This window comes from Hydra vulgaris, chromosome 11 (genome assembly GCF_038396675.1).
Source record: "Hydra vulgaris chromosome 11, alternate assembly HydraT2T_AEP".
NCBI classification, from domain to species: Eukaryota; Metazoa; Cnidaria; class Hydrozoa; order Anthoathecata; family Hydridae; genus Hydra; species Hydra vulgaris.
In genome coordinates, this window is record NC_088930.1 from 36,535,001 (window position 1) to 36,559,567 (window position 24,567).

Consider the following 24,567-nt stretch of genomic DNA (forward strand, 5'->3'; position numbering starts at 1 on the left):
CACTTTTAATGGTATTATCTGAGCATGTGTAATTGCATGAAACCCACCACTTATAAGGCCATTCATTCATATTTGCAGTGTTGGAAAAATAAACTAGAAGTTGACTTCATCCATGCTGAAACATAAAATATAAGTCAAATTTTAAATATTTGTAATATATAATATATAATAATTCATTTTTATAATTTTTATCTTCTATAGGCTATAAAGAATAAAGTTAAAAGATTGATAAATGATAAATAATAACTATTCCGGCAATCTGGTAATAATTATATCAAATACAACAAAAAAGCAGCACTATTTTATTTTACATTAATAAAGAACCTCAACAGGTTGCATGCAACCACTAACTACGTTAGGAATTGAAATAAATTCACAATTAAGCTAAAATAGATAAAAGTGAAGTTGAAATAAAGAAAAGAGCTGAATAATAAGAGAGCAATTAAAATAAGTGTTAAAAGCAATTCACATACGTTTAAAATCTTAATCGCTCTAAACTGTTTCTATTTAATGTGTTAAATACAAAAAAATAACCTAAATATTAATTGTTGATCAGATTTTAAAACAAAACAAACATTTTATATAATTATATTTTTTGTGCAAACCATTTTGTTTAGATCACTTTTTTTTGGAATTTTTAAAGGCTTTTGTACAATACTTGAAAAAATAAACAATAAACAAATAGTTTAATTTTTTTAATTGGAGAACCGTAGCAATCAGGACTAGAAGTGGGCTTAATTATTAAACGATATGACCTCTGATCTACATGCAGTTTCTGTGCTCAAGTTTTTATAGCACCATCAACGTGTTTCAGTATGTAATTAAGTATTTTTTGCAAGTTTCTATTGCTTTTGGCAAGGATTCAATGTAATACATTATAATAGTCTTTTTCTACTTGCAGAGTTTCTCAATCAAATAGTATGTTGAGTTCTATTTGATGAAAACATCTTGATTTATGTTGACTTTTAAAGTTGTTTATGATGCATGATAGATATTTATTATTTATTTATGAGTCTTTAATGGAAAATATAACGTTGGCGGCGTTATAGTTAACAACGCGTGAATCTATTTATGCAGTTTCCTAAGTTTGAAGCGCTTCATTAAAAAAACTTGTTGGTGTTATGTCCTCTGCAGAAATTAATTAACTGTGTAACTTGTAAGCTGACAAATCTATTTTTATATTCTGGTTTTAAAAGTGGTCGCTTATCCAACCATCACTAATTAAACACTAAAGAAATTTTTTTAAGTTTTTTTATAGAGAAAAAGATAAAACAAAAAAACTAAAAAAATGTTCATTTGGAAGAAAAATTGGTCAACGGTTAACGACCATAAAATGCTGGATGGTTGCGGACCCTTGAGCCCCTTTTAACCTAATAAAATAAAAAAGAAATATTGCATTTAATCTTAGATTTAAGCAGCTGCTAATCAACTTTATTTACCAAAAAATAAATTGGCAAAGCTAATGAACGAGCTCGAATAACTTAACCCACTGATCTCGGAATATAACGTTATGCTATCATACTAAGTTATTTGTTAAGTAATTTATGTTCATCGTCATATAAAGTTTTTGCACTTAAAAATAGTTGATCTTAAATAATCAAAAAAATCAAAGGGTCACATAAATTTAATTTCACTACCAGGTTCCCTTACTCAAGCTAAAAGATTTAATTATAAATACGATCATTTTTATTAAGATTGTTTTTTTAATATATATAAATACAAAATTATCTAAGTTTTAATTTCATCAAAAGAAATCATTCGCTGTAACACAAATGCAATATGGTTTTAGTAATATTTAAATACAAAACTTTAAATTTGCTTAAATTGTTATTGATGTTTTTATTGTTTTTTTTTCAGGTTCTACAATGTATTTTTGCTCTGCTTTCTTGTTGTTCCTATACATATGGAGGTACTATAGTTTTTATATTAAAAATATTTTTTTCGTAATATTGTTAAAAGAATATAGTTAAGTGACAATAAAAACATAATATCAAAAGTGTATGGCATTAAACAAAAAGATATCAATAGTGGCAGCTTATAAAAACTAAAAAAATTAGATCATCTTTTTTATTAGAGTGCGACGATTAATTGTTAATCAAATATCAATATACGAATTTCAATATATTGTTAGGGAATATTCGGTTAAATTATTTATTAAGAAAATTCGTAAAACCTAATTGTTTAAATTATTTGCATGGTACAAATATATTTATAAAAACATATAATCCTTTAATAAATAATAACCATTTAACAAATATATATTTTCGAACCAAAAATCAGGAACGATTTTTAATTGGTTTACTTTTATTTGCTAAACAAATAAATATTTGTTCCACGAACAAATTTTATAATAGAAAAAATTCGAATTATATTTGTTAAACGAATCTTGTTTGTTAAACAAATACAAAATAAAAATAATTTGTATTTTGCGAGTATCTTATTATATTTTACTTTTATATATTTTATTTATTAGTATTTAAAAATCATTAACAAACAAATTGGTATTGTGATTTATACTCTTCCCGTTTATTACGGAGTCACGTTATACCAACAACCTGCAGGTCACGAATCCATTTAGAATGCCGCCACCGACATATGATCGTAGAGACGTTTAAGCAGAAAAATGCCTCAAGTTTTTATAAATAAGTGCAAGTGTTAGAATAGAAGTAGAAGTGTTAAAACAATCATTTAAGTCTTTTTAAAATATTTTAAGGCAACCTTTATCAAAATATTTGAATTTAAATGACATTATTTATGACATAAAACATACACTTCATTCCATTAAAATTTTATTTAAACATCATTTAAGTTAAATTAAACATAAGCTTTGAATTAAACATCATTAATTTTAAATTAAATTTGAATTTCAAATTAAACACCTTGTTTAAATTTAAAATTAAATTTGAATTTAAAATTAAACATTAGTTTTAAATTAAACATCATCATTTAAGTTAAATTTTAATTAGAAAAGCGACACTAAAATAAAGTTTAAAAATATCAGTCAGTGTCGCTTTTTATGCCAAAGTTTATAAACGGGAAAAAATATTTTTCCCCTTTTTTTTTCATTTCTTGTACTTTTCATAATATCATAACGTAACTGTTATAGGGGAGTGTGAGAAGAAGTGGGACACGATTTTTTTTCCAAGGTAATTACAATATCTTTTTTATTTGATGTATGAACTGAACCAAACTAGTCTTAACAAATAAAGCAGTATTTGGGGCACTAAATCCATTCCCTAAGATTGACAGAATATTTTAACAAAGTATATATTTTTTGGTTTAGGAGGAAACCTGCTATTGGGGTAAAGAGGGACAAGTTTGGGAGAAGTTGGACAAACGTGCGGGAGAAGCGGGACATTTTGGGGAGATGTGGGACTATATAAAAACGACTCCAAATCTAGTTAGATATTAACTTGAGCAAATTTCGATTTTAAAATTAAGTTTTGTTTAAATAAAACGCGGCAGTAGTGTAGTAGTAGAGTGCTTAGCATGTAAGCGAGTGGTTCCGAGTTCGACTCCCACCACGTGCCTGGAAGTACCACGCTCAACTTAGTTTTTTCGCGCCGCGGGCCTTGTTCATAAAAGTTCGCTTTTGCGAGTTAAAGGGTTGAGAGAGGGTTGTAACCACAATAAAAAAATATATAAAAATACAAAAAAATGCGTAGCCTCCTCGCCTGAAGTGGCCCCTATGGAGAGGCAAATATTAGAAAAAAAAATCAGATTATCAATGCCTTTTTTAATCAAATTAAGATTACATTTTAGGAATTAGAATTTCTTTGTTAAAAAAAGAAAAAAGTTATTATACATTTAAGATGCCAAAGTTCACTTGGAAAATGATTTTAGCTTCTGTTCTTGATGTTGTTCCAACAAGCGGATGAGGCAGGACTTTATATCATTAATATTCACATTACAAATGTTATTAATTCTAGATTTGAAAATTTAGAAGTTTCTTTATTCTGGCGTTTCAGAAAGCTGACCTCAACATCAAAATTTGTGTTTATTTTTTTCTGCACTATGCCTACATAATAAGAAATGGTGTTTTTACTACAAACCTCGCAAAAAACATAATCACTGACACTCACATTTTTTATAACGCTAAAAGAAATAGTTTCCAATTCTTCTTCAAACTCTAGTGAGTAACAATTAGCAGAAACATCATTTGTTATTTTGTTGAAATCTACATCAAGATCACTGTTCGATTTGCGTAGTATGTTTTTCCTCAGATTTTTACATTTTAGAAGGACAACTTTTTTACCTCTTTTTTTGTTTAATACTTCATTTTTAATTCTTAAAATCTCCGGTGTTGATGTGGCTATCATACACTTTCTCTTTTTACGTCCACGTCTTAAAATCTTACGAGAAGGTGGCTGCAAATATATATTATAGTATTATACAATTATAGAATTTAAAGAAAACCTAAACTAAGAATGTTTAGTTTAAATTACCTTTGGATATTCTCGTACAATCTCAGGAGAAAATATAGTTAAGTTTTCTTTAACTGCTTCATGTTGCACACCCAAACCTGAGATATCTGAAAGAATAGCACTTGTATTAGATTTCTCGCATGAGCCTTCGTTGCATGGGTCTTGAAGCACATCTCTATCTGTAATAATTGCTTCATGTTGCGCATCCAAACCTTAGATATCTGAAGGAGTAACAGTTGTAATCGATTTCTCACATGAACCTTCACTGCATTATTTTTGAGGGACATCTCTATCTGTTACAACTGATTGTAAAAAAATATTATCCCCATATACATGTCTATCTTAAAGCCCAATTTCTGTCACGCGAAATCCTGACATAATATTTGTTGGTGTGGAAGATTTTTTCCCATGCTTCTCGAATAAGACTGACCATCTCATAAACTGTAATGGCTTGTCCTGGATTGCTAAGCATCCAGGTATTGGCAGCTGCATTAAAATATGTTTTCATTGGACCAAAATCAGACCTATCTAAAGGTTATGTCTTACGTGATTTATGTAGTGGCAAAGTCATCATAAAAACAAGGTTCTCTTTTGCATATTCAAGGACTGTAGTGAAAGGTGGCTTTCATGATTATCCATAATGAATAAAACTTTGTGATCGGCTGTTAGACGAGCAAACTTAACAAAATGCTTTAAAACATCTATAAATATTTCAGCATTCATCCATCCAGATTGATTGGCTAATCCAATCGAACCTTCTGGTGCTCCTCTCATTAGTGAGTTTCTAAATAATTTTTTTGGAAAAACAATAACAGCGGATATTGCTACACCAGCTGCGGAGACAATGCAGCACACTGTTACTAATTGACCTTTTTCTCTAGATGTTATTTGCCCGACTTGCATTGATCCCTTTGATGCAATGACAAGAGAAGTTTTTTGCACAGTAGTAAAAACTGTCTTATCAAGATTAAAAAATTTAAATGATGTTGCTTTAGCAACTGATATACCTTCTTGTAACTTGCTAAAGAAAATATCAACAGTATACCGATTAAATGCCGATGCTCTCGCAACTGAAATTGCTACTGGTTTTCTAACAAATAGTTTTGGGTTTCTTTTTAAAAATCCTGTTAACCAATCTCGACCAGCCTTTTTTTGCTCTATCCAACGCAAGGGACATTTTATTTTGTTTGCTTGAGCCATTTCAAAAGCTAGAGTTCTTACTTGAACTGGTGTAAAGCCATATAACATATCAGAACATGAATTTAGATAAATGCACAGTGTTTGCTCTTGTGCAACAGAGGAAATCATAGAATGTTTATAATTTGGTTGAAGATTAGCAGCTGGGTATTGACACTTTTTTTTGTACACCTATGAAGTGCAGACTTAGAAATGTCTAAGGCTTATCCCATTTTCCACTTCGGCAATAGTAACTTTCAAAATGTTTTCTGAAACATGTGGAGTTTCACTTTTTCTTTTATAAACTCTAGACATGACCTGAAATTTAAAAGAAATTAAGTTTGATAGAAAAATATTTATTTCTTATGGTATTAAGGTCTTTTTTATTACTATATCTTATATCAGACTATTATGAAATTATGATTTTTATTTAAGATTAAAAAAACTTTTATGCATGCCTTTTGCTTTCCAAATGCTTTTAAATTATTGATGTAAAAAGAATTCTTAATTTGTTCCTAACAATAATGATGAATCAAATTAAATTTATCTTTAATAAAGATCTCTCTTTTTACCAAATTTTGTTTTAAATCAACTGTATAAGAACTAAAACTATAATTAAATATTTCAGTTACGCGTCTCAAAAATTGTATTTTGACAACTAGAAAAAATCATAGCTAAAATGTTCTAAAAATTTCCGCAATAAAAAAACGCAAAACTTTTAAGGAGAAGTGGGACAGCGACTTTTTTCTTTGTACCGCTTCACGCCTACGTAGGGAAGACAAAATAAAACTAAAATTACAGCCATACAGTTAAAGCTAAAATATAAATTTAATTATTAATTTAATTAGATGATAAGTGCATTTCCCTATTAAATAGGAAAAAGGTGCAACAACAGTCGAAAATAAATACATACATGAGTTACTAGGTTGTCAGCAAAAGTATTTTTGGGTTACTTTCAAAAAAGGAAATTTCACCACGCGCAGGGAGGAGAAATGATATCTAATAAAAAGGGCATATGAAATCTATAAGTTTGCATTAAATAACGGTAATTAGGCGCTGCTGCGAAATACAATTATAGGGGTGTCCCACTCTCTCTCTACTTTCCCCTACTATTTATCGTCATTTATCTTTTAATTACAAATTCAATCACAATTTTGTTGTAATTACCACAACTTATTATTGTTACTTTACTTCATAAAATATGTATATAATTATTACTCGTTAATTTTTTTGTAATTAACAAGGTCAAACATTCCTGGGTCAAACTCTCAATTTTCAACATCATTTGGTAAATTGAGAACTGCTAAAGCCTCTAAAACTTTTCATGCTGTTATTCCATGGCCCAAAAACTATATTGAAAATGTAAACATAGTTACATCATTGACTAAGCGGATCATCGACGAACAGTTACTTTTTAGAATAGTATATAGTAAAAATTTTCATGAAATAATGAAGTAAGCAACGAAGGAGAAGTATAACCCTGTTTCATCAAATTCACTTTCTAAAGACAGAACTCCTAAATTGTATAATTTCATCAGTGATCATTTGAACAAAAAAACTGATAATGAGAGATTGACCTTAATGGTTGTGCCTTTACTACTGATAACTGGACTTTTTGAAATAACCTTGCTTTCCAATCTCTCACTCTTTATTTCATTACAAAAAGTTTTCAGCTTGAACCTCTTTTTGTTAAACTTGATCCATTTCCTGATGGACATAATGCCAATAATTTTGTAGAAAAACTAGATTACTTAATAAAACGCTTGAATTTGGCGAAAAGACATTACGTCAGCAACGACTGATGGAGGTTCAAATATTATGAAAGCTATGCGCATCAGTAAAGTTATTACCACTAATCTTTGGTGCGCTGATTATTAGATACATTTAATTGTCGCAAAGGCTCTGGCTAGTGTTTCTGAGTAGTTAGAAATTTCACTAAAGCTAAACAAATTAGTTGTGTACTTTAGTCATTTTTCTAAGGCTACTATTATTTTGAGGAAAATTGCTATTGAGCATAAGCAACCACGAACTAGTTTTATCCAGAAATTACCGACTCGTTGGAGTTCTGACCTGAGGCAGGTTGAACCCAATATTTATATTAAAGGGTGCTTGGCTATTATGGCAAAAATATCAACTAAAATTAAAGGTTTGCTGGTCACTGTTGCAGAAGCTAAAATAACTAAAGTGTTATTGGATGTCTTTATCCAATTGATAAATTTTCAAGTTTAAGCTCAGACAGACCCAACAATCAATACTGATAATACTATGTAAAACAATTTCTGTTCATGGCTTCTAAGTTTTTTCTTCAACTGCTTAAGTCTAAAGTATGTGAAAAATGACATCATTAAGCACAAGCTTTGCTTACACGACAACAGGACGAAGAAAACTCGTTTTTTTGTAGAATTAAAACGATTTTTTTTATTTTTGTCCTTATAATCAGAAAAAAACAAAAATTGAACAATGAATTGACAAACTCAGTCGGAAACCACTCAACAAGGCTCACAAATGTTTGTTTTTTTCTAGATTTACAATTGTACTGTGAATAACTTGAAGTAGCCACCTAATTCAGCCTCCATCGTGTTTTCGTTATACTGTCCTTGTCCTATACGACGCTTAAAGTCCAATATATCTAAGTAAAACCTTTTGCTTTGCTCATCGGAGAGAGCACCAATGTTCTCATTAAATTTGTTGAGATGCGAATCAAGGGTATGAACTTTCAAAGACATTCTGTATCCCATTTTGGCGTAACTCTTTATGAGAGTCTGCACAATCTCTACTTAACTTTTACCATTGTAATTACCAAGGAAGCCCTGCAAAAGGAACACCTGCAACAATACTGGTCCAAGCAGCTCGTCCTGTTTAAGAACTTTTCAAAATCCTCGCATTCTATAATCTTCTTGATCTGTGGTCCAAAGAATATACCAGCCTGATTATAGTCTCGGACAGCTTTTGAAAAAGATCTTGTAGGTATTGAAATGCTGCTGACTCCTTGTCTAGAGCAGTGATAAATTGCCTAATGAGACCTAACCTGATGTGCAGCCGTCGCATATGTACTGTATGAGGTTCTTCTAGCGGTTTCCTCGTCACATTACTCTTCCTAATAGGAAACTCGGTCCGTTTGGTCAATCCTTTGTGAGATAATGCACCCTAGGGTCACGACTGTCCCAGAGACAGAGGAAACAAGGAATGTTTTTGAAACCTCCTTGAAGATCAATGAAAAATAGTACCTTTTTAAAGTCACCGGAGACCTTCCATCCGTAGTTGTATAAATTAATGCACTCAGCAACATTTTGACACTGGTGTAATCCTCTTTGATATGCGCAGAGTCGGTCATTGGGAGAGAAGAAGAATTGTTTCCATTGGAAGCAAAACGGCTTTTAGGCTCTTTATACTTGTGCAGCTACTTTCGAACGTTCAAGAACATTCTAGATAGTTCTGAGAGTTTCTTGAAAGCTCTGGTAGTTTCTTGAACGTTCTAGAATGTTTAGTAGTACTGTAAAATTATTTAAGCAGCTCTATCAGTTCAGGAATGTTATATGAGGAAGCTCAGGTTGGAACGCAATTTGAGAATTTTCTCGCAAACACGCGATTTTTCTAACTTTATTTTCCCGGTCTCAAAAGCAGAGTTTTTTTGGAATAACAGCGACTCTCTTTCTGTTTATAACTAACGGATTAGAAAAACACCCTTTCAACCCAGGGACATAGTGTAATCTACAATCGTGATACTGAAAATCTATAATGTTATGAATAAGTTGGATAAAAATGGGAACTAATTTTTTTCACTTGTTCTGCAAATATAACTCAAGTTCTAATAGCAGGGTTTCAACAACATTTTCTTAGTTGTGGTCAAAAAGTATTTGAGTATTCAAAGGCACATTTCTTGATCTAAAACAAAAGAGATCACTAACTTTTACACTTGATGAGAAAAGATACGAAAATATTAGGGATACCGCTACTCAAGCCTTAATTGATATGCGCCGAGGAGATGTGGGCGAAAAGTTCTACACGTATTGAAAACTCTAACCAACCATCTGAAAATGATAATTCATACAATGAAGAAGCTTCAACTAGTGCTGTAAAAGAACTATGTTGGAAAAAAAAATAAAAATAAAAATTTTGCGTTAACTTATGCCAAATGTGAGATAGCACATTGTGTTGATGAAGGAGTTGCTAACAACAACGCAGATAATATCGAGCATTTGAGATTTAACCGTAAAAGATATCCTTATCTCAGTAGATTAGGAAGGAAGATCTTGTGCATCCCCGCATCTTCAGCTACCTTAGTACAAGTAGTTTCAACTGCTGGAAATTTTCTATCGTAAAAAATAAATAATTTTAGCAATGACAATATTGAAATGATGGTTTTCATTAGAGAAAACTTGAAGGAGATGAAAAATATGACTTGGCTGATGTATGGAGAAGATAACAATAACAAATAAGAAAATATGTAGAAAAAATATAATTACTTATACTTAATAATTGTTGCTTTTAATGTAAGTTTGTTTCTAGTATTATGAAAAGTTGATAATATCGCCATCAGGTGGTCTGTAATAAGTAGATAGATCACAGGATAACAATAAAAATTTAAAAAGTATATAAAAAAACTTTATCAAACACCAATTCGTTAATGTGGCATTCAATCAAATCTGAAAACTACTGTTGATAATATTAGGCTAGTGACCAATATAGTAACTAAATTTAAAGTCTTTTTTTTTAACGAGTATATTCGCTACCGCTTGTTTGCTGAACGATTATTTTATTTCCACAACAAAATAGTGGAAATGAATATATTTGTTTAACGAATATTCGTAAAAAATTTATGTGTTGAACAATATTATTCGTTCACTAATCGTTTAACGAATAAAACGGAAACGAACAAATATTCGTAACCGTTTAACGAGTAATCTTTAAAAAGTTCTATCAAATAATCGTCGCACTCTTAGCCTAAGTAAAATGGCAGCTTTAGACGAGCAAAAAAATGGTCCATGAGTTAAGTATAATTTTGATTTATTCTACTACCAGCCCTATCTACAGTATCAATGAGTAAACTATGAAAGTTTAAAATAAGATAATAAAATAGTTTCTAAGATTTTTATGTTTTGGTTTTAAAAATGTTCAAAAAATAAGAAACTGAGAAAAATGAATTTTAAATTAAAAAAAGTATATAAAATAAAAAAATCTCTGATTAAAAGGCATCAAAACTAAAAGGATAATAATACTTAGTATCCTATATTCTTTTCTTTAATTTTTTTTTCAGTAATATGAAAGTCTTTTGTCTTTTGAAATTCATTTACTTGACTTCGACTCGATAATTTTTAGGCGTTTTTTGTTGTACTGTTGTGCAATAAGAATTAAACAGTAACATTTCAAATATTCTACCACTTTAAAAACATTAGTAAGTCCTTATATTTGTTCATGGAATAACAGCAGAGTTCATTAAGTTCAGAGTACATTAATTTCCATAAATTTTTAATAAGTAAAAGGTTTAATAAACAAATTTTTTTTACTGCGTAGCATTAACAAAACAGAACAATGAATAAAAATCTATGTATTTTTATTTCGTTTAAGAAAAATTTGTCTTACTTCCATACCAGAACATTTCATACTGTAAATTGCAGCACTTTGATATGCATAAGGCAACTCATCTTTAGCTCTGTTAATACTTCATTAAGTCATGGGGTTATATGTCCATATTAACTCCAAACGTGTTACAGATTCAGACTAAGCATTATAACCTCTAATTTTGTATGATACATTAAAGTAAATTTAAAGAAAAATATTCTGTTATCACAATGAGTAAATTTAATTTTAATAGACAAACGAAAATCCATCATGTTTTACTTTAAACAAAGAAAATCCTTCATATAATATGTGAAAGTTTCAGTTTTTCTTCACAAATGTGACATCAAGAGTAGGGAGAAGTTGGGTAGCCCCTAATACTTGAGGAAAAAATAGATTGTACACATGTAATATCAGAAAACAAAGTGTCAAAGGATTTTTTTAAAAGCATAAACATTTATACATCGAATTAGAAACAAAAAAATAAATATTGTGTACCTTAATAATGAACAAAACATAAAAGAAAAAATTTTACATAAAAGGCATGTTTCGAAATTGGAGGGTAGCCCCGGACACATAGTTTAACCATTTTTTTTCCCATGCGACACAAATATAATATATAAATAGTTAGCATTAGACTGTTCTCAAAACATTTTAAAAAAGGATTCGCCTTTAAAAATTGCTGATATATAAGCAATGGGAATGAAAATGTCATCAATTTAGAAATAAAAATATTAGCTTTTTACTAATGAAAATAAACACCTTATAACACTTTTTCCAAACCTTACGACTTTTTACTGGAATTAATTGATTATAGGTTTGTGAATTATAATAAATGTGTTATTATTTATATAAAAAAAATTGCTCATTTATAATATATAAATGGATTAAGTTGTTAAGAACCACCCTCCAAGGGGTGGTACATCAAGGGTTCAGAGTAACCCACCGTGTGTGGCTACGCGACTTTCTTTTACTTTTCAAAAGCTAATTTAAGCTATAAAATGAATTTAAAAAAAAAGTTATGTAATTTATAATTTTCTTGATTATCTTTGATTGTAATAATACTATGAGTTTTCTAAACACAAGTTAAACATAATCAAAATTTGAATTTACATTGAATTTAGAAGCAATTTCTTGCCGTTTTTTTAGTTATAGTATTTTATTCACGCGTTTTTCTCATATGTGAGCAATTGCTCATAGTTTTGAAGACCTGCCCATGACTAAAAACTTTTGCAAAAAAAAAAGCAAGTCCTTTAAATTTTTAACTACCTAAAGTTGATAAATTTCTTCAGAAATGCCGAGTAAAAGCAATCGCTATTTTTTATTCACCCGGCTTTTACAAATAAAACATGAAAAATGAGTTGTTTGAGTAAGTAGACTGGTTTTTAATTTTATTTATTTTTTCATATTTGTAGATTTTATATTGAAAAAATAAAAATACACTTATTCAGTTTAATAGGTATATAATATTTTGATAGGTATGAATAGGTATATATTATTTAAAACACTAAAGTAAACTTTTAAATTTTTAAAAAAATACTATATTTCTCAGTAAAACAAAAGTCTTTTTAAATAATCTTATTTCAAATCAAATTATTATATTTTTATGTAAGATAGTTTTCTCTTATTTCTCGTTCTTGTCTTGCACAATTTCTAATACATGAGACCATGAAAGAAACTAGATTACAAATAAGAAGGTGTAGGGGGTATGTTTTGTCTTGATTTACATTACTGTGTTCTTGCAAATTGATAAACCTTGGCCAAAACAATACTTAATAGCATTTGACTCATCATAAAAATTATCATTTACTATTTTTCATTGCTTTACAACAATAGTTCAAAATTTACATGATTTGTTAATCATGCATCAGACTTAAATAAATTTGATACATCATTGAATGATTGGGTAATAAACATCCTAATTTTTAGTCAATATTGCAACTCATGCAGTTCAAAATCCTTGCTACTACTATTCAAAGACTAAGTAATTTCAGTAGGAAAGGTTTGCGCTTTCGGCACAAGACGAGTAAGACGTATTCTTTTTTTGAGAATAACTTTATTTACAATAAAAATGGAAATAAATATTAAAAATATAGAAAAAATTATCACAAGCAAACTAGAAGAACAAAAAAAAAGTATACTAGCATAAATGGAGACATTACTCAAAGATCATGAAAAAAACTTCACTACTATAATAAGTTCGAATTTCAAAATAATAACAGCAAGGTTAGACAAAATGGACGCTGAAATAAACAATAACAAGTTAAATATCAGAAGATTTGAAAATGAAGTTGAAAATGAAATTTCCAAGAAGAAAAAGCTAGGGATGAATTTATTCATATAAAAACAAAATATGATAATGAAATTTTGATGTTGAAAAAAAAATCTATTGACTTAGAGAATCGCTCGAGACGTAATAACTTACGTATCGATGGCATAAAAGAAAATCCTGACAAAACTGGAGTGATTGTAAGAAGGCTGTAAAAGACATCTGTAAAACAAAACAAAATATATTAAATGAAGTAGTTGTGGAACGAGCGCACCGAGTCGGTGTAGTTAAAGATAATAAAACACCAAGATCAATCGTTTTAAAGCGTTTGAATTATCATAATAAAAATAAAATATTAAGCTCAGTAAATAAACTTAAAGGAACTGGCATTTATATTAATGAAGATTATGCAAAAGAAACGATGTTAGAAAGAAAGAAGCTTTGGGAAGAAGTTAAACGGTTACGAAACGAAAGTAAATTTGCAGTCATTAAATTTAATAAAATTTATTGTAGAGATTTTAGAAAGTAAACGCGCGAAGTTTTATTAAGCGAAGCGATATTTTAACGATTTTAAATAATGATTAACTTAACAATAGATTTTGAAAAAATACACTTTAATGTTTTCAATTCAACAAATGTTTCTGACGCTGATTTGCATTTTTTTTAACGAAAACAATTTTAGTTCATCCTTTTTTGTAATAAAAACTTTTAAAAATGAACTAAAAACCTTAATGAGTAATTTTACTGTAATACACATTAACATAAGAAGTAAAAATAGCAACATGGATAAGCTAAAGCATTTTCTTATCGAATGCGATTATTTATTCAGTATGATATGCCTAACAGAAACGTGGTGTTCTGACGAATTATGCAGAATAAATTCAAGTTTAGAAATTCCTAACTACAAATTATTATCATCTGAAAGAAAAACTAACAAAAGGGGAGGTGGAATTATAACTTATATTAGGAATGATCAAGTTACCAAAATAAGAGATGACCTTTCGATCTCAGATGCCGATAGTGAGGTTTTTACAATTGAAATAACTAGCAACAAATCAAAAAACATACTGGTCTCCACATGTTACCGGCCACCTGAAGGTGATTTATTTAAATTTTCCAATTATTTAAAACAAATTTTTATAAAAAACAACAATGAGCAAAAAAAAAATATTCTGTATTGGAGACATAAACATAGATTGTTTACAATATGATAAACATGCCAATACTAAACTTTTTCTTGACGAAATGCTTCAACGTTACATCTTCCCAATTATTAACAAGCCAACTCGAGTAACTCCAACTTCAATCACTGCAATAGACAATATATTAACTTATTCATTATTTGATACTTCTCTAAAGGCAGGAATAATAAAGGCAGATATATCTGATCATTTTCCTATTTTCTTCTCCTTGACGCAAGATATAAAATCTAATAATAGTTGTAAAATTAAAACTTATAAAAGAAAAATCAACAAATTTGCTATTCAACAATTTAAAGACTCACTGTCGGCAGAAGAATGGGATAAGGTATGCCATGAATACAATCTTGGGCACATTAACTCTGCTTATAATAACTTCGAAAAAATTTTCCTAAAAAACTATAATATGCACTTCCCAATTAAAGTAAAATTAATAAAAGAAAAACACTTAAAATGTCCATGGATCACCAAAGGTATTTAAAAATCCTCAAAAAAAAAATAAAAACTTTATATTCAATACTTAAAAAATAGAAATGAGGCAAACCTAAATGTTTGCAAACAGTATAAAAACTTGTTTGAAAAAATTTAAAAAATTCAAAGAAAAGCTATTAATCAAATAAAATAAAAACACAAATGGTGATATTAAAAAAACTTGGGATATCATGAAAGAAATAATTGGGATAAAAACCTGCAAAATAAATAGTTTACCTGCTTAAATTGTCATAGATAATAAAGAGTATGACAATAATAATGCAATTTCAGAAAAGTTTAATAGTTTTTTTTTTAACATAGGCCCAAATCGAGCTTCAAAAGTCATTTGTCCAAACAACTCATTTGAAACTTATCTAACTAGTGTCAACAACGAATTAATATTTAAAAAACTAAAAATTTATGAACTCGAAAAGGCAATAAACTCTCTTAAAACAAACAAGTCTCCAGGTATAGATGACATTTGCAGTAATATCGTGGTCAATGTCTTTTCGGAGATACGCAAACCTTTTTTCGAAATATTTAAATCATCAATTATAACAGGAACTGTACCAGATAAATTAAGAGTAGCTAAAATTGTACCTATTTTTAAAACCGGTGAAACTTCTAATAAACAATTGCAGACCAATCTCAATACTTACAACCTTTTCTAAAATACTTGAAAGAATAATGTACAATAGATTAAATGAATACCTAATTCAAAACAAGTTCTTAAATAAAAAACAATTCGACTTTCAAGCACAGCACTCAACAGAACATGCAATTTTAGATTTAGTTAATAGCATAAGTGATTCTTTTAATAAAAAGCAATTTGTATTGGGAACTTTTATAGACCTATCCAAAGCATTTGACACAATTAATCATGATATCTTACTAAAAAAAAATGGAAAAATACGGAATAAAAAATACTAGCCTAGATTGGTTTAAGAGTTATCTGTGCAACAGACAATAATGTGTTATTTCGAACGAAAATAAAGATTCTAATTTACTAAAAATAAAATGCGGAGTTCCCCAAGGTTCCATTCTTGGTCCTCTTTTATTTTTAATTTATATTTACGATCTTCCGCAATCACTATAAAAACTTGATGCAATAATGTTTGCTGATGACACAAATTTATTTTATTCATCAGCATCAATTAAAAATCTCTTTGAATCTGCAAATGATGACCTTGAGAGTCTAAACATTTGGTTTAAAGTAAATAAATTATCTTTAAATCAAGAAAAAACAAAATACATCTTGTTTCATTCCAACCAGCAAAAAAACAAAATACCAAGCATGCTACCATTAAAAACTATTAAATTTCTTGGGATAATTATTGACGAAACGATTTCTTGGAAAGCCCATATAAAAACATTAAATACAAAAATATCAAAAAATATCGGCATACTTTACAAAGTCAAAACTAGACTTTCCCAGTAGAATCTGAAAATTCTCTACTTTTCTTATATACAAAGCTATCTAACATATGCTAATATTGCCTGGGGAAGTACAAATAAATCTAAATTAAGTTCTCTATATACACACCAAAAACACATCAAGATTGATTTATAATAAAAATAAATTCACTCATGTCAATCCTTTACTTAAAAACTTGAATACTTTAAATATATATCAAATTAACATCTACCAAAATGTTTTATTTATGCTCAAATATAAGCTCGGACTTGTCCTAACTCATTTTACTGATAGCTTTTTTCAAACCAACGCCAACAGATATATCACACAAGGAACCGGAAACTTTACATTGCCCATAAAAAAAACAAAATTTTCGAGAGTTTCAATTGTATGCCGTGGCCCCTATTTATACAAAAAAACAATACCTCAAAATATAGAACTTACTAAATTGGATAATCTTATTGCCCTGAAGAAAAAACTAAAAGATCTCATAATTAACAAAACTAGTTTTATCGATATGTATTAAATATAAAAGAACAATTAATATAATAAAATGTAAAAAGAACAATTTGAGCTATAAAAATAAATTAAAAAAAAAAAAAATCGTTAGCAACTATACATAGTAAAATATTATTGAACAGTAGACCTCAAAAAATTAATGTGTGTCTTTACTCTTTAAATTTTTAGTTTATTTTGTATTTTAAAGGTTCTCGATGAAAAGACTTTACTTGGTCTTCTGCGAGTTTCCTTACAACTACATAGTACTACTAATATATGTTAATATATATTTTCAACAAATAACATATATTTTCAACGACAACGACAAGCAAGTCCCTAGTAGCCCTGTGGTGCGACGGACTTGCGTATATATTTTTTTTAATGCATGGGTTAATAGCCAGCATTTTATATCATAAACTACAAACTTTCAAGTTTATTATTTTAACTCGCACGAGTTAAAATGTCAAACGCGCATGCGTAAAACAGCATTGTTAACGCTCTTTAGTTATTGTAAATATTTGTGGTGGACATTTATATAAACTGGAGACATGTAAATATTATTTGTTCTTGAAATATATAATAATGATTGCTGTAAAAAAAAAAAAAAAAAAAAAAAAAAAGTTGTGCTTTTTTAAACAATAAATAGTTTTAATTACATTTTCTGTCTTATTTGAATTGAATTATACAATATATAGTTACCTTTCTTTCTCGTTTTAATAGACATCTTTGTTGCGTTGCTTTCACTTTCATTTTAGTTATTTAAAGGTTGTCTTCTAACTAACCGAATCATGAACAAACAATCAATACTACCGAAAAAACATTGGATTTATTTACGACTTATTCTTTTAACATAAAAATTTATTTTTTACATTATCCATATCTAATATCCAATAAACAATTAATTCAAAAAACCACTAAATACAGTACCTTTAATAGATTTCTTTGTTTGCTTAATAGTAGAAAAAAAAAGGAAGCAGCCATGTGGGTTGTTTTTTATTTCAGGAAAACTTTGTTAACGCTTTTCTTAAAATTTTTAGAATCAAGCCTAACAGTCTTGTAAGTATCTTTAAAAAATAGCAGTGCTTATATTGTCATATTTTCACCTGGTTGTTTTAATTTTTATTTTTTTAATATGCTCGATTATTTAAAGCTTTAAAAAATAGGAAAGCTAAAGTTAGAAAAAATAATGTTATTTTAATTATTTTTGTACCAAGGATGGCCAAAAATGTTTTTTGGAAATCTTTTTATTTAGCTTTTAGTAAAAACTTATGCTCTAGATGGGTAACTATTATTTATTTAGCATTTAAAAACAATTAAAAAATAATTTAAAATAAATCTTAACCCAATCTCAAACCATGGTCGTAGACATTTTTAAACAGAGAGGGATGCTATAAAGAAGCGGGGCGCAAGCAACCTTTCTCTTAACAGTTAAACATTTCAACATTCTGTTGTAACACTTACATCTTATGCATACAGAGATATATATTTTTATGGGTGGGTTGTACAAGTTTTCCTTTTCAAATATCCTAAATTAGTAGCTGTATTGCTTTTATTATAACTTTTTTTAAATGAAAAAGGTAAAAAACACCCGGAGACTCAAACGTTTACATTGAAGACCTATTTATTTACGGCCCCATGCATTTGTTCATTGTTTTTGGATGTACATCGCTGAAACAATAAAAATACGATAACATAAACTGAGTAGAGTTTAGAGCATTTCCATATAAGTTAAGTTACTTAACGGGTTGATAGCGCCAATAATTTTTTTTTTTTAATATTTTCTCGTAGTTTTACATGAGATTTTGTGGTAATTTAATATCTAAAAATATTTTTTTTGATATGAAGTAAAATAAGCAACTCAAAAAAACGAGTTTGATGAAGTATTTTACTGGCTCGTAAACAGCAAATTTATTATATTTATAGAAAAGAATACTTTTCTACAGACATTTAAAAAAAGAAACTTGTTTATAAACATATTTATTTAAAGGCGCAACCAAAACAAAATGAGTGAAGGCTCCCTCCTTCTCTAAGCCTACACCTGTCTACGGCAGTACACAAGTGGAGGCTTAGGGAAGGCAGGGTCTTTAGCCATTTTGTACAGTTGTACCACTGGTAAAGTGATATTTTTGTTCAAAAAATAATTCTTGTTTTAGTTTTTATTCAGTGTAGAGGAAAAGTCTTTAGGTCTAATTTTAAATTTAGTTTAGTAAATAATTTTAGTTCTTATTCAGTTCACGTTAAATTAATTTTATAGTATAACATATATATATATATATATATATATATATATATATATATATATATATATATATATATATATATATATATATATATATATATATATATATATATATATATATATATATATAACATAATATATCTATTATTATCATATATAACATAATATATATATATATATAACATATATATATATATATATATATATATATATATATATATATATATATATATATATATATATATATATATATATATATATATATGTATATATATATATATATATAACATAAAAAATGCTGCGCAAACTATTTAGGTTTATTGAGTCAAAACTACCTAGTGTTGACTTAGAACAGCCTTTAAATTTAAGATTTTGTTAATAAAAATAGTTTATGAATATAACTTGCTCTCAAAAGTTCAGAATTTTGTTTGTTCTATTTATAAAAGTGATTTTGCTAGCAGAATCAATTGCATCATGTGATAATAAATTTGTTTTAATATTCAATTAATTGGTAATTTATTAAATATTAAAACGATAAGTTTTAATATTTCATTAATTGATAATTAAATATTAAACCCTGTATATTTTTGTACGAAATTCTCGATAAAGTCTTTCATTGTGACAATTCCTGAACAATATGGCTGTAAAATCTCAAAGGCTCCTTAAATCTAATATATTCAGCTGAACTCAAAACTTTAAATATTTCTATTAAATTTCTGGTAACGTTGTTAAACCTAATATTTTTCTCCTCTCTTCATAACAGATGCTTTTCAGTGTTTCAATCTTAGCTGATCTACATTATACATTTTCCAGTCTATTAATATCTTTGATACAAATGGGTACTGATGCTGCATATTTAGGCAGTGGTGAAATAGTTTATTTGAATAAGAACTTTAATATGGCAACATTATGATATTTAATTGCATGTTTTATAAAATCTAGTGTTCAATTAACTTTATTTGACACTTATCAACACTGATAACATGACTTTCCTACTTGAGATCATTTGATATTGTAACACCTAAATCTCTTTCAATTTCTGTTTTTTGTAAAATATGATCTTATAATTTGTAGTTAAATTGAGGATTTACTTAACCGGTATCTAAAACTTTGCATATATTTCTATTGAATTTTATTGACCACTTATTTGACCAGTCTAACAACGTATTTAAGTCTTTTTGAAGAGCATTGCTTTTTATTTCATTGATAACTGCTGACATAATTTTAGCAACATCTACAAATAATTCTAATTTTGTTTAGTATTTTTAAGCCATTTATATATTTACAAATAGTAGCGGGTCATGAACAAAACCCTGGGGTACTCCACTTGCAACTTCCTTTCAACTCAAAACAAACTCACTCAGAACAACTTTTTGTTTTCTGTTAATAAGAATGCTTAAATATAAGAGTGAAAACCATAACCATAAAGCTTGCAACACAATTTAAATAAAGAAACCGAATCAAAAGATATTTCAAAGTCCAAAAATATTATATTGATATTAATACCTTCAATTTCTCTTGTAATAAAATCAAAAGTCTCTAACAAACTTGAAGAACAATTTTTCTTTCAACAAGTTCATGCTGTTCAGCTGCTATTTATTTATTAAAAGTTAAATGGTTCATTATAACATTGCAAATAATTTTCTCCGTTATTTTGCTAACAATTGAAGCAAACTATTTTGGTCTATAGTTTGAAGAATCTAATTCGGTCTTTTTATTCTTTTTTTTTTTATTCCAATTTTTGTTGGACGTATAGGTTTTTTTGTATCATCTAGTTTTAATGTAATATAATTTATAAATATATAGACATGAATATATAAAAGAAGTAGGAATTGGTGCTTTAAGGAAACACAAAAATAAAAAAACCTAATTAAATGAAACATTATACACCCATTGCCGTGGCTAGGGGTTCAGACCTTTATCTCAACCAAAAATAAAAAACGAAAAACAAAACAACAACCTTTTATTAGGGCGGTAAAATTTTTATAAATTTAATAAGATATTACTAAAAAAAAGGCTCCCTAATATTGTTAGCAATAAAAACTAATGAATAGTTATTGTATTGACTTTACTATTTACTCATGTATTTTGCAAATAGACGGCATGGTGATTATATGATTATCATTTAGAATAGATGAAAATTTAGTTTTCTAATAACTCACATTTCTGATGACGGTGCCATTTGATTTCTCCGTCCATATCTGAGCAAGCAAAAGATTGAAAAAAGTCTTTCAACATAAGGCTGAGTTGCAGGAGCAGCAATGAGGTCACTAAGCACTTCGTTGATTGATGTCTTTATTTCTAGAAGTCTCTGAACCATAAAGTAAGTGCTATTCCATCTTGTAGAACAGTTGTTGATTACAGTCTTGCTACATTTGTTGATAATTTTTTTCCAATACCACAGAAGATTTGAAAATCTTTTACACTAATCTTTTATTTTTTTGTTTATTTTTTTATTAATAATTCACCTCCCTAAGGCCGAGAAGGCCACTACAGATGAGGAGGCTTCACATACCTTCAATTCACGTACCTTCAATTCACGTACCTTCAATTCACGTACCTTCAATTTACGTACCTTCAATTCACGTACCTTTAATTCACGTACCTTCAAAAATATCCGATGATATTTACCATCATATGCAAGTTTTACAAATAACTGCATAACAAGATGAAGATTGGGTGCAATTAGCACCCAACCTTTACCAATTAACAATTAGAAGACTGGATGCAAAGCATTTCAAAATGCTACGTTTTTAACTATCAAGTCAGCTTGTTCCCACTCTTTATTATTTGTTATATTCTCATTGTCTTCCGGTTCTGTTATCTGCTCTTCATCTTCACAAGATACTAATTAGGCAGAGCATGAATGCGTTTTTTGGATTTGCAGAGAAAAAACAAACCGAAACTCCTAAAAAGGACTTGGTAAGACCTTGTTTATTACAGCCATCTAGGCATATTGTGAAGCGCGTGCCTTGAAGTTTTCTTGTTAAAACAGTAAGTTCCCCATTAAAAGGGCCAGTAATTTTGACAGACGCAGACATTGAATATTTAGAATCCAAGGTATAAACAAATTTTCCAAAGCTTGTATTATTCACTAATGTTACTTTTTATTACATGTTGCGATTATCATTTGAATAAGTTTGTTTAGTCGAACTTTATCCTCGTGTAAATAAGAAAGCCATGCGGTCTTCCTATGAATAATGCATTAAAATTAATGTCTGGTTCTGATTTGAGGACGAATCTAATAGTGTGGGTCCACCTTAATCCACTGCATTTCTCTTTATCCCCATATGACACTCAATTTCTTAACTTTCGGCTCTTCCTGCTAAACGTGTACAGACTTATGGTTTCTTCCTAAATTAAGCTAGATAAGCAGTTTTGTTTAAATTTGTATTTTTATATTTATACTTAATTTACCTATGTATTTATTAAGCCATCTCTAAATAAGCTCGTATAAGTTATTGATTATTTACTCTATAATGGTAAATTTAGTCATTTGTTTCAAAAAACAATTCTCAAACAGAAGAATAAACAGTAGGATTTGTTGGGTTCTTTCCACACAACTCTGTATTGAATACTTTTTTACCTTCAAGTAAGGCTAAACATACTGATTTGTCGGATGACGCATTGTAATTCAACTATTTCCACACTGAACCATTCCTCTTTCTACCTGTACAAAATTAAAAAAAAAAACATATCGTGTAGCTTTCTAAGTAACTTTTTTCAGTTCAAGATATATTCGAACTATATAATAACTAAATTCAAATAAGTCCGAATAATATATTACTGAAGTATATTATATTATAATAACTATATATATGTATATATATATATATATATATATATATATATATATATATATATATATATATATATATATATATATATATATATATATATATATATATATGTATATATATATATATATATATATATATATATATATATATATATATATATATATATATATGTATATATATATATATATAGACTCATTTTTTATTTTGTTTAAAAAAATTGAAGTAACCGTTTTTATACTATTCTCGTTTTTAAAATAAATTTCGTTTGGGCTTTCGTTTTCGTACAAGGCTTCTTTTTTTTGTTCTCGTTTTTGTTTTCGTGCACGAAAATATGACTGTCTACGGCCATGCATACAAAAGGTTTACAATTACTTAATACACTAAATATGATTTGATTAAGATTAAACGGTGTTTAATTTTACTCTAATTAACCAATAAAAAAAGATGAGTGACTTTTTTAAATTTAATAAATACTAGAATGTTATATAAAAACTTGTGTATATAAGCTTTTATTCTGTAAACGCAGGTTTGCGCGTACTTATTAAATGTGAAATTATTTTCTGTTATACCTCATAATTTTAAAATATTTATATTATTTTTATTTATTTTTCTTTTATAGAAAATGACAGATGTACCGAAATCGCTCCTAATGAAAGAACGGAATGTGGATATCCTGGAATATCAGACTATGATTGCCTCAAGCGTAATTGCTGCTGGGATAGTTCAATAACATATGTCATTTGGTGCTTTTTTCCAACAAGTTTGTATTATTAAACTAAAATGATACATAATGCACCGTTTTAGTTTGTTAAGTTTTCAAAAGTGCTTTGCATTTAAAGGTAGCATGTATTGCATATAATGTAAAAACAAAGCTCTATGGGATTTGACTACTAAAAAATATACTATAATATAGTCTTTTTTTTATGCAAAATATCGTATTAAAAAGATTACAGTATATTATATTAATAGATATGTGGTAATTACTTTTATATAATATGGTTAATTATATTTAATTTCATCATATTTTAGTTTGAATTGAAAACAATGATCTGTTGCATTATTACAATTGTTTTTTAATGCGAGTTTCACATTTCGATTACAAGACTAAGTCATTTTTATACATCTTGATTATTTTATTAATCTCACAAACAACACCGTCTTTGACAATACAAACCAAAGTACACTGGTCAACGCTATAGTTCCATAATTATTGTAAAATTTTGATTGTAAATTGTACATGTTTATAAAGTCATCTTTAAATGATTTCAATGATCATCTCTGAACCACCACTTTTTTACAAAACTATGATTCATAAAGAATCTTCTACTTTTTATATTAAAAATTCAAAATTATTAGAGTAATCAAAGTAACAAAACAGTAAAAGCGGGAATGAAGTTGGGAATAAATTCGGTATGACAATATTTATTCTTTTCTTCATGCTTTTCGTCGCTATGACAATATTTATTCTTTTCTTCATGCTTTTCGTCGCTATGACAATATTTATTCTTTTCTTCATGC

At 28.2% G+C, this 24,567-nt stretch overlaps 1 protein-coding gene across 1 annotated transcript in view; it reads left to right on the top strand.

Moving 5' to 3' along the window:
• The window catches only part of LOC136087254 (trefoil factor 2-like), a 35,884-nt gene extending 12,035 nt beyond the window's left edge, over positions 1-23,849 (top strand). Inside the window, exons 2-3 of the mRNA XM_065809716.1 lie at positions 1,858-1,909; positions 23,669-23,849. Of these exons, the coding sequence (XP_065665788.1) occupies positions 1,858-1,909; positions 23,669-23,823 (207 nt within the window). The 3' untranslated portion in view covers positions 23,824-23,849. The remainder of the gene's footprint in view (positions 1-1,857; positions 1,910-23,668) is intronic.
• The last annotated feature ends 718 nt before the right edge of the window (positions 23,850-24,567 follow it).